This window comes from Saccostrea cucullata, unplaced genomic scaffold, assembly GCF_032062105.1.
Source record: "Saccostrea cucullata isolate Sc308-1 unplaced genomic scaffold, CSIRO_AGI_Scuc_v1 ctg2144, whole genome shotgun sequence".
In the NCBI taxonomy this organism is placed as follows: Eukaryota; Metazoa; Mollusca; class Bivalvia; order Ostreida; family Ostreidae; genus Saccostrea; species Saccostrea cuccullata.
In genome coordinates, this window is record NW_026923011.1 from 188,394 (window position 1) to 200,744 (window position 12,351).

The 12,351-nt window shown below is 32.2% G+C and overlaps 2 protein-coding genes across 2 annotated transcripts; one reads left to right on the forward strand and one right to left on the reverse strand.

Annotated features, from left to right (window-relative positions):
* The first annotated feature begins 5,115 nt into the window (after nucleotides 1-5,115).
* On the forward strand, nucleotides 5,116-10,176 carry LOC134262941 (uncharacterized). The gene is made up of 5 exons (XM_062745261.1): nucleotides 5,116-5,275; nucleotides 7,041-7,573; nucleotides 7,944-8,579; nucleotides 8,683-8,799; nucleotides 9,916-10,176. The coding sequence occupies exons 1-5, from the start codon at nucleotides 5,244-5,246 to the stop codon at nucleotides 9,990-9,992; spliced, it is 1,395 nt and encodes a 464-aa protein (XP_062601245.1). The 5' UTR covers nucleotides 5,116-5,243; the 3' UTR covers nucleotides 9,993-10,176.
* Nucleotides 10,177-10,477: 301 nt separating this feature from the next.
* On the reverse strand, nucleotides 10,478-12,042 carry LOC134262951 (uncharacterized). The gene is made up of 3 exons (XM_062745271.1): nucleotides 11,976-12,042; nucleotides 11,553-11,855; nucleotides 10,478-10,915 (listed from the first exon to the last, which is right to left on the reverse strand). The coding sequence occupies exons 1-3, from the start codon at nucleotides 12,040-12,042 to the stop codon at nucleotides 10,524-10,526; spliced, it is 762 nt and encodes a 253-aa protein (XP_062601255.1). The 3' UTR covers nucleotides 10,478-10,523.
* Nucleotides 12,043-12,351: the final 309 nt, after the last annotated feature.

Below are 12,351 nucleotides of genomic sequence, written 5' to 3' on the forward strand. Positions count from 1 at the left end.
CTCTGTTATAAGTTTTTGTAATGAAGGTCATTAATACCATGTGAAATAATTTTGGCAATGCCTAGAAAATCAGGATTTAAAAGTTAAAAAAGCACATTTAATCAGGCCATCTTAAGAATATTGTCTGTTTGCCATATCCCGACTCAGGTAAAATTATTGTGTCAAGTCAGTCAGGAGAAGACAACCAAACATTTTTTTTAAGATGGTCCTACATTATTCCCTATCAGAGTTGTGCCCCTTTATAGAGGGTTGAGCAAACTGACTTTTTTTTGCTTTTCCTGTACAATTTTTTTTTCCAAGTATCTTTGGGTTTAAAAAAGGAAATTTCAAAAAAACTGAAAATATTTCCCATCTAGGAGTTTGCAATGAAGATAACAGTGAATTTTATTGAGTGATGCTGGGCATTTATTAAAAATTGATTTAGGTGGGCTACATTGACAAAAAAAAATACAGCAATGTGGTATAGTAATAGTTGATGATAAAGAGAGTTCATGTGTGACAATTTTTAATTTTTTTATTGTTAGATGACTTGTGTGTGTCAAAACTACACATATTTGTTATCCGATTGTTTTCAGTTTTTTAATTGCAGTGGGGTTTTATTTTCTTCTGAAAGAAAATGAGTTTGTTAGTGTGCTAGGTTATGAACAGAATTTGTTTATTAACTTAAAAACATTGTTCATTTTATTTTAAATGAATTGAATACAGTAAAACATATCTAATCTTACACCCTGGATCTAAAAAAAAAATAACTTGTATTATACACTTTTAATTAATTAAAATTAATGAAAGGGACTAAAATTTACATCATGTTATGATGTTAAACATCATGTTATAATGTTAAGCAAGATTTCAGAATAGAATCAGATATGAAGCATTAGATAAGTTTTACTTTATGTGAATTATTTCTTTCTAACAGCTACAGCAGCTGAAAATGTTAATGAATGCAGAAGCATTTTTTTAATTAACCATCAGAAACTATAACAATTAGGTGTGGGGAGAACTCAGTATTTTTTGCAGAAATTGATATTTTAATAACATATCCCTTAGTTATGGCCAGTTTTCCTTCCGTTTTTTTTTTTTTTATTTAGTCACCTTAGAATCAACTTTTCTCTGATTGTATCCTCTGAATTATCCTAAGATTTCACCTAAAAAATTCAGTCTGACATGTATAAAAACTATAAAAACATTGAAGAGATATTTTCAGAAAACAGAAAAAAAAAAACTTAGAATTTTTTCAACTTTAATTTACATGTTATTAACAAGTGTAGAAAAAATTGAACAAAGTTTTATTATTTTGTTGAAAAGTTGAACAAAAAACCTTCATCATTGTAAACCTGTCTTGTTTTAGACATTGTATATGAATTGTGTTCAGATTATTTATATAGAGACGTGTTGTTAGTGGAGCTGTGAGCTAGACATAAAGCGACTGTGTTCTTTGATTCTTGTTAAAGTAGACAGTTATAATAGTTGTTGATAATTTAGAATAATTTAATTAATAGTGCTGTATTTAATTCCATATATATACACATACATGTACATGTATTCTTGCTTTTGATATGAGGTGTGTCCCCAAACTGCCCTACCCCTTTTTCAGACTGAATCTGGGGACAGCATACTTGAATTTTTCTTTGATTTTTGTGATTGAGAACAAAAAAGAAAATTCTGTGATATTTACTAGGAAGTTTATTATTGAGTATAAAAAAATAAAAATAAAATGAATGAGGGGAAATTAAAGTCAAATTATTATTATAATATATTATAAAATGTAGACCTTATAAGTTACATATAATGATAAGTAGGGGTCTTAATTCAGTTGTGTGGGAGGAGGGTCAGGGAGGGGCACACCTTCTTAACTTGTACCTGCTAATTCCTTTTTCTTGATCTCATCCTTTCTCTGTGATTTTATGCATTTAGTCTAGGATATTGTATTTTTGTCTTGTTAAAGGGCAAGTTCTTACACCTTGAAGGGGGGGGGGGGGTACTTTACGTAGGTCTTACAAAAGGCAAGGAAACTTTCTTCAAGTTAAGGAAAATCTTATATATTTAGAGAATTTTTGAATGTGGATTTTTTTTCTTTGTTGAAAAGTAAACTATATTATATATTTCAGGAACACAAGAGGTTTATTAAGTAAAATAAGATTTCCAAATTTCTACTTTAAGGGGACCGACTATAGTTTTATTGTGTGAAAACTACCACAGCGAAACTCTTCATTTTTATACCATATATAACTTACATTAACTTCAGTGTACATGCAAAGTTTGGGGGAAATCTACCGTCCAGGTATTTTTGAGGGACCGTCTCAAAATACAGGTACATTTACTAATAGAATTATATAGGAAAATTCCAATTTCTAGCACATTAAAGCAAATTATACAAATACTACAATAGACATTTTATTCAAACTAAAATATTTGATGAGTAATACTATATTATACAATATATGTAAGAAACACAAAATTCTACCGTCTTGTTACCAGAGGGGGCATCTCAAAATGCAAAAAAAGCAAATTTTACTATTTTTATAGAGTATTACTAAATATGAAGTCCACAATGGATTCACATGAAAACATAATAAATATATTGGAGATATTCTCAAATTTCTATGTTTTAAATTTCAAGAGCGTATGTTCCTTACTTTTTCTTTAATAATATTTTTATATTACCCCTTTCTTTAAGAGCTACAGATTATCATAACGTCAAAAACACACTGCAACGACGCCAACCTACCTATCAAATGCAAAATCGGTTAAAAAATCAGTTATATCAAATTGTAATTAAATTTTTATACCTATAATTTCTTCATTTTGTTTAATTTTAATAATTAAGTGAAAAAAGTTGCATTAAAACAGTAAATACGCTTCATTTTACTATGATGCGCGAAACATTGCGCAATGGAAACTATAGTCGGCCCCCTTAATAAGGAACTTTTTTTACCTATTTAGTTAAAAAGAAAAGAAAAATAAAAAATGCTGAGAATTGTATGATGTGAGAGATTTTGAACAAAATTGAAGCATTTGAATTTTTTTTCAAGTTTAAAGAAAATTTTGTGATTTTAAAATGCCATGTCTTCCTATTTTGGATATTTTTGTAAAAGCTGACATGCCATGAATTATGAATTGTCATGGAAAAAGGGGGGGGCATTAAAGAATTTAAAAGAACAGACCCCACATCTAACAAGACAACTGTTACAATATTCTAAAACTGTTCAGTGAATTAGAGTTTTAATTTATTATTATTTATAACACAGATTTATAATATAATTATCTACTTATGTATTCTTTAGATTAGTGATTTGTTGTATGTTATTGTCATCACGGTTTTATTTTTGGTTTCTTTTTTATGTGCCCTGTTTCGCTGATATGTTTTCTATTTATTGATAAATTCTGTATTACGATTACAATTAAACTCCATATCTCAGGCAGGGTTATTTCAAATACCATGGATAAGTTGAAGATACTTGAAATTTCTTCATGTAATTTTCAAACTTGATAACACAATCTTTACAATACTCGGATCAATTAACAGTACTTGTTGAAATATGATTTCCCTCAAGAGTAAGGACAATTGTGTTCAGTAAATCATTGAATTGACTTCTGGCTTCTAATTACTCAACAAATAATGCATGTAATTTCAGACGCATCATAACGGGTCTTTCCTTCATAGGTCGGAAAAACGTGCTTTCCCCCCGCTTGTCGGAAAGGCCCGAGAAGTTGCGAATGCATGTAATTTATATCAATTTAGATACGCAACACAATATTCTTATATATTAACTTTTTTTCTTATGTAATATCTTTAGATTTCTCTATTATAAATCTATAGAATATTTGTTATCTGGTATATCCTTTTAAAATGATCAACTCAAATGCCATTAGCTGGAAAATTGTGTTGGATTTTAATTTAAGTCGAATTTAGATGCTGAAACAGAGGGACAATGTAAAAAGTCTGACTGGCTTAACTACATTCAAGGAGTTTGTTTTGTGTGTCTGATTCTGTGTAATTTTTGTGGGTTTTTTTTCTCACTGTTTTGAATTCCGTCCATAAGTTTCAATTTTCTAATCATTCGATCAATTTCTCTGAATTATTAAGTCATAAGTAGGTCAGTATTTATTATTTATTTTTAGTATCATAGTTAACGGAACTTCCTTAATTAAGAGTTTTCTTGATGAAACAGAACAGTGTAGCTTTGTTTAAAGGTGCACAATATGGCGTGTTGTTGTGGTCTTCCTAGAGCCATTTTGATTTTAATGAGATTTTTTTAGTGATTGCATGATCTAATCAATCGAAATTTAAAAAGAACAATTGTTATTTTATTTTTACTTTGATGTCCAGCTTCCGGTCTGTATCCTTGCTTATGAGCTCTGTTAGTGTGTAGTTATCTCCCTTTTTGTACTTCTTTTTTTCATGCAATGCCTTTCCTGCATAAATATTGACAAATAAAAAAGTAAAGTATATAACTTTTAGTCATCATTTGATATTTTAGCTTACCCGAGCTAGAAAACAAAGTCAGCATTTCTCATCTCGCCGCAAATTCGTGAACTTTTCATCTTGATTTCATTTAACAACGTAGGCCCTTTGCAGTTTTAACCAAACTTGACAAAGAGACAGAGGGTATCTATAGATAGAGCGGACACAAACAATAAGAAATGGGTCATACTTTAATTTCTTCCGAGGGAGAAGAGAAAGTAGATATAGACTGGGATCATTAATAAAGTCTAAACACCACTGGGTCAGGGTCTCAGGGAAGATGAATCTTGTACAAAAACTTCCTGACATCCTATATGATACAAACAGCAAAAGTTCGCAAGCCTGCTGTGTATAGAGTCGGTTACAATCACCCTGGGTTGAATATACAATATAAATTGTAATACTACATGCATGCTTAAGATTGTTTTCAAAACTTGAGAAAATTACTGACATCTTTCGAAGATGAAGCTTCCATTAAAGCCTTTAGTCCCGCATCTCCTTTTAAAGGCAACTTATTTTCTGAAGGTATACATTTAATTATAACCAAAAAGGCCATTTATTAAACATATCATTGAGAATTCCACTCCCTGTTGATCCGCGCCTATTGATTGCATCACCTGACTCTGTCGAGAGTTTAAAAATAGAACAAAATGTAAACATGGTCAAAATCACGCGGTAGTTACCAATATAAATTATGCCGATTAGAGAAGTTCCTATTTGATTGTGACGTCACATTTGTCTTGTGACTTGGAAAATTAATAAAAGTGCCAGTAAAATTATGTCCGTATGTCAACAGCGACTTCTGGCCAGGTAAGTCACTTGGTATATACCTGGGTGCATATGTATATATAAGTATATATTATGTATCTAATAAACGACAGTTATATACTGCATCTCTCTCTAATTTCAATCTGCATGCTCAAAATGGAATGAATAATTATATCATATACTGTAACATTTATAATTAAGTATAAAAAAAAATTACAACACCAATCTATTACTTTTTAGAATATATTAAAAAGTATGTTGATTTTTATTATAATATTATGCATGCAGGTTCCCTGCATGTTACTTTCAGGAATATAAATTAAAACGAGAACCTATTTCCAAATGTGTAATATTACAATAAATTAATGAATTCTTTTTTTTGAAAATTAAATAAAGCAATTTTTTGGTATGTAAGAAATCGGCAATGCTTAGATTAATTATTTATATTTTGCACATTTTTTAACTAGTCTAATAAAATGTAATAGTTTATAATATTAATTAATAATGTCATAAAATAGGCGCTAAAAATGTATGTGTTAAACAAAAATTAAATGGCACAAATTAATTGATACCAAAGAATACTTATAACAAATTACTTTTATTTATTAAGATTTATTATATTATTTCTTTTCACAAACAGTTAAAATTATATACAAATCCATGCATTGTATTTGTTTTTTTTTTAAGAAAAAAAAATTGTTATGGCTAGAATTTGTATCTTTAAAACTGCTTTCAACCAAACTTCTCTGAACATACCAAATATCGTAAAAATTACAATTTGATCGTCTGAAACTTACATCTAACAATTGTTTATAGCATCATATGGTGTTCTTTATTTAACGATTCATGCTATATTTTAACGAGGTTGGATTCTTTAAAAAGTCTAAAAAAAATTTATTTTGGTCAACGATATTTCTAGTTTTTATACATGTACATTACTTCATTTAAAAATCAAAACAAAAACTTAAGTCAATATGCTTCTTTTGACTCTACATTACATATAATATGACCTTTTTGCACTGAAATTTGTGTCTTGAACAAAAAACACAATTTCAATTTCCTTCCAATGTTTTTACAGAATAAAATCATTGAACGAAATAACCAATAAGTGTATTTAAGAAAAGACATTTTAAAGGGACATGGACACAGTTTCAACATTTTTTAAAACCAATTAATTTTAATGGTTACAATTCCTAATTAAGGCAAGTTAAATGATCAGCAAATATTTGAACATCATTTTTAATTTTTTTTTTATAAATTACGATACAGATAAAGGACTTCAAATTCTTCATAATGTAAACAAGGCTCTGCTTTGTTATGCTTTACATATAGAGAATATATTTAAAAAAAAAAAAAACAAAACAAAAAAAAAAAAACAGATTCGGCAAATCACTTAAAACTGTTTAATTGTATTTTGAATAAACTTCTTGCAATCAAAACATGACAAGGGTCTTCTTTACAAGTGTTACGAGCTCAAAAACCGTCTAGAATCTCAACATCTGAAATTTAAATTGTTGAAAATCTTTAAAAATACCTTAGTTAAAAATTTGTAAATAAAAAAAATAGAAAAACAAGTTCTAACTGATATAAAAACATGACTCGATTTTTTTTTTCATTCTTTTTTTTTTTTTTTTTTTTTTTTTTGAGGATAGAGGTATGTTTGTATCATCTGTTCTTAAGTAGATTAAAAAAGAAGTAAGTAAATTGAAATTATCTTTAAAACAGAGGTTAACATTATTTCTTGTGTTTTATGTGATTTGATAGTTTTCCATTTTCCATTATTTCTTGTGTTTTTATATTTTGACAGAATGTCTACGGAGAAAGAAACGCTTCAAACACGTCAACAGAACCCTGCTGTCCCTGGGACAATCCAACAAGGGACGCAACCTTTACCAGGCTACCAAGAGCCGCATAGCCCCTATCAACAAACCCAGCCACAGTACACAAACTCTCAACTTCCAACCTACACACAGCCACCAAACCCGTCAGTGACGTCACAATCACAGCAACCTCCAATAATATATGTTGGATACAACACCAACCATCCCGTCACATTCATACCGGCCCCAGTACCAAAGCGATCGTTATTTGAGGCGTACCTTCTGACGCTTCTTCTAGGGTTCACTGGAGCGCAGCATTTCTACCTGAGGCGTCCTGAATGGGGTGTCGTGTACTTGTTCACGCTTGGATTCTTGGGATGTGGGTGGGTGATTGACCTTTTCAGGCTCCCTTTGTTGGTGTCTCTCTGTAACAAACAAGCGTCACATCCGGAGACAAGCGAGAAGAAAAAGAAAAACCTGGATGACGCTTATGTATGTTGGCTACCGGCCGGTTTTTTGGGTAAGAATCTTTAATGTAATGTTTCATCCAGAACTTTATTTACATCTCTTTCTCTTTCCTGTGCAGTTATCCCAGATAGAAGACATAGTTGGGCCAACGTTGGGTCAACATTACCATCCTTAATTCCTTGGAAAGTAAAGTGAATGGAAGATGCTTACGTTGGACCAACGTTGGGCCAACATAAGAATTCCGACATGGTCGAGAACATTGGTCCAACGTTGGCCCAACGTTATTCCCCCATCGCCAACCATACAATTTTACCAATTTTGGCCCAACTTAGCCATGCTATCTGGGATGAATAAATCCTACTATTTTCCATGATTTATAGAAGGTTATATTTTGTTTGCTTCTATAATGTCATTTTTTCCAGGACTTCATCACTTTTACTTGAACAACATCGGACTTGGCGTTGTTTACTTCTTTACATTCGGACTTTTCGGCGTCGGTTGGGTTGCTGATGCTTTCTTAATGTCATACCACGTTAAAAAAGCAAACTCCGACATCCCAGATGATTCAAAAAAGAAAAGCACAGCCACCACATGCATATTAGCCATTTCCCCTGCGGGTATCCTCGGTGCTCACCATTATTACCTCAATAGAATTGGTTTTGGAATAGCCTACACGCTTACTTTTGGACTTTTCGGTGTTGGATACATCGTCGATTGGTGCCGTTTCCCATTATTAGTTCAAAGATACAACAAGAGTAAAAGAAAGGGCTTTATTTCCCACAAACATTTAGACGACGCTTATCTTCTATGGTTTCCTCTCGGGTTTCTCGGCCTTCATCATTTCTATCTGAACAGACCGGGCTGGGGCTGTCTGTACTTCTTTACTTTCGGTTTGTTTGGGCTTGGTTGGATTATCGACGGATGTCGACTCTGCTCCCTGGTTACGGAATGTAACAGACAGATAGACGAACAGGTGCTCCTTAGCAGCAACAACCAGGGTATTTCTAATCCTAACTTTGTAGCAGGAAGCGTTGGAACGCAACAATGGCCGCCAGCAGGTGTGATACAGAATATTGAAATTAAATTTCTTAGACTTTGGCATCTTTTTAAAAACGAATTATTTGATGATTTGCACTGTTCTTTTTATTTTTATTTATGTAGCTGGAGGTCACGTGGCCTCTAATTATACTTATACGTCAATACCCTATCCACCTGGATATACCGCCAATTATCCCGCACAACCAGGGCTTTATCCAGCAGGACCAACCCAGCACAACGGTAAGTCTAACCATTTGATCCAAGTCAGCACATCGGTAAGTTTAACAATCTTATCCACGCAACACAGCACAAAGGGAAGCTTAATCTTCAGGCTTTATCCAAACAGCACAACAGTTAATTAAAGTATCAGGATTTTATCCAAAACAGTACAAGAATTAATAAATTATCAGGAATTATTTCAAACAAGGTAACAGTTAGTCCGAAAAATCTTTAGTTTTTATGTCTTTTTTCTATTTTGATATTTTACATGCCAGGAAAACGGCGCCATTACGAAAACTGGGAATTCGCCGCCTCCAACCGGTGGCGGCATTCCCAGGTTGATTTTTGATACTTGCAAACCAAATTAAATGCTGAATTCACATTTTATCAATAGTACGTGCAGTACCTGTAGTACTCAGCAACATCGTTTTTATGGTTTTTTTTATGAAGTAATATAATCCGATGAAAACATTTTATCTGACTATCGAGATTTGTTTTCATTTCGTGCAATTTAAAATCTTGCAAGTTCTGAATCGGAATGTGGAGTGGTAATTTCTTTTCATCGATATTAGTGAGTTCTAGGTGCACTGTGCCATTGATAAATTGTGTGTTCTGCATCTAATTCGGTTCCCAAGTATAGAAAATCAACTTCGCATGGAGACCCTGAAATTTCTAGTTTTCGTAATGGCGCCAGTTCTGACATTTTCCTGGCACGTAAAATATCAAAATCGTGAAAAAGCCTGGAAAACGTCAGATATTTCGGACTATATATGTAACAGTTAGGTAAACTATCAGAATTTTGTCTTTCATTGTAAAATGGTAAAAAGATAAAATCTTCAAGGATCATTCAAGGAATGTTTCGTTGTGGAAATAGTAAATGGATATAATAGGAACAATCCATTTTCAGAATGTTTTGATATGACAGCTTAAATAAAGGGGGAAGATGCATTTCTATTCAGATCAGCAAGGTGTAGATTTTTACTGACTCAGAGTTAAATCTTAAACACGGCAACATTACGTACGTGGTAAGATACTAGTAAACAATGTGGACTTGACTCAACACCACATATAATGCAAAGTTAATGGAAAGACCTTTCTACATCATAAAATTATATAAAAATCATTTTATATTTACAGGATATGGATCTACTTCCGGTGTTGGCGATCAACCGCCTCCATATGAAGCTGGACCGCTGCCAACTAAGGAAAAATAACTCTTACAACTCCGTTATGTGTCACTTTTCTATTGGATGCTTGTACATATATGTCGTCATTTCACAAGGACTTTTATCAATAACTGTTTACCTGTCCCACAGGACTAAGAAAATGTGTGTAAAGTTTAACATTTGATTGTAGTTGACGACTTAAATACAACACATTAAGTGTGTACCATATTTTATGTAGCAAGGCAAGAAGAACTAGATTTCTGTACTGTTAACATATTAATGTGATACATGTACCATGACTAGACTTATTACAGTGTTTCTTATTCTTTTTGTATTATTCCTGAGGACTTGTGATTGTTGTTTTTTGTGATTTTATTTTCTAAGCAAAGAAATAATTTATAAAATGTAAATATTTTGCCGTTGTGAATTTACAATCAACCTATAGATATTCCCTCTGTCTTCAGAGAAACCTTTGTTGAGTGATGGCAAAATTTCTATATAGTTTCTTTTTTACTTCTGATTAAAAAATTTAGAGAAAATGTAGCTTTTACCCATGTTTTATTCCGCTTATACATGTCTTTAGACTTTCCATCCAGAAAAGTTGGACCAGCCTCCACCGTGCAAATAATTTCCATATACTGTACGGATATTGACCTTATCACCGGACCTCAAAACCAGTGGAAATGTATTTGAACAGTTTTCATACCCTTTGCTTCCTTCATTGTTGCAGTTTCCAATTCCTTTTCTTTGTCCATTGAGAAGGATTTCCACATCGAAGGCCTTATTTGGTGCCACACAACTTGACCAAGAAAATAGGTACAGTCCGTCAGATGGAGCCGTGAAGACACCCGTGTGCTTGTTGTAGGCGTTTCCATGGTTGTAATATACGCCATCATAGACAACGTTAACGGGAGAACCTTTGTTGAGGTGTAATGACTTTGTATTGTATGCATTAAATGCAATAATTTGACCTACAATAAAAAAGCAACAGATTAAAAAAAAATTCTCAGCGTTTCTATAAGAATTATGTAAAGTTTAATGCATTGCTGGTGAATACGTTTTTTTCATTAAACTGGACCATATTTCTGTTCTATCGTCAACTCTTGATGATCAGAAATAGTAATATTTACATTCGACATATATTTTGCGTATGAAATGTAAGGAATTCTACGACATTCAAAACATAACACGCACAGGGGGTCAAAAGGTTAAAATAAGCGTTTAATTTTGAACAACATTAAAATGCAATATCATAAGCAACAATCAAAATTTGATCATGCGGTTGTATAAATTGTAACTTACCCTAAGGATAAAACAGTGATTCTTAAAAGTATATATCTCATTAACAGTCATGGGAAGAAGTTAAAAGAATTGAAAATATAAGTACTGAATGTGTTTTTTTGCAAGATATAGTCTCATAATGCACTAACACGCGTAATTCAACTTGTTTGCAGAACTTTGCAATTATGAGACTATATCTTGTAAAGCAAAATAATGATTCAATGTATAAATACAATAAAACGTCGATTTGAAAAAAATACTGAGGCAACATGAGAGAAATTTTAAAATTTTGATTCTCGCTTGCATAATTTTATTATTGGACCCTACCTTTTGGAAACGTGTCGCGTTTCTTGACACAGCGGTAATTGACCTCCAGATATTTAGAGTGATTAGGGCACGGATCTCCAAAGTGTTGAACAGCGGCGTGAATGTGGCACGTCCTGTACCCATTGCAGTTCCATTTTGTCTTGATTTCAGACGTCTTCGAGCGACAGGTACGAGTTTTGATATTACCAGTAGGACAAACGTGTTCATCTGTCCGTCCGTAGTTTGCAGATAAAATCTGAATCTGGGTTCCTTTTATGCAGCGGATAAAACCTTTTTGACCATCACAGAGAGCAAACGACTGGTCTTGAATGTAAGAGTTATCGGGTTAGTTCTTATTAAAAGTGAACTGACAAGTTTAAGGTACAAAAATAACAAGTGTAAACGATGAAAATTACAAGTTAAAAAACAAGTATTGGAATTCACCTGAAGTCTCCACGTGTCTGAATGCCGATGTCAAAATCAAAACAGCAGCAGCTTGGAAGTAAAGCATCTTTTTGCCTCCAAAGATAGATAAATACATAGTATTCGATATGAATATTACACCTCGATATGTGCTATGAAAGAAAGATAATTAAAAGAACAAACACGCATATTTATAGATAAAATGTGCGTGATGAAAGGTAACATATGTAACTCCACTATGAAATTGATATTTCGAAATTAAATTATATATACATACACATATATTAACAAACTGAAGCTATAACACGCTAAGATTCTAATATTAACTTTTAAATATGGTTCTCTACAAACATAAATTGATATTTTACTGAACGAATTGTTTCTTCTACAGATATAT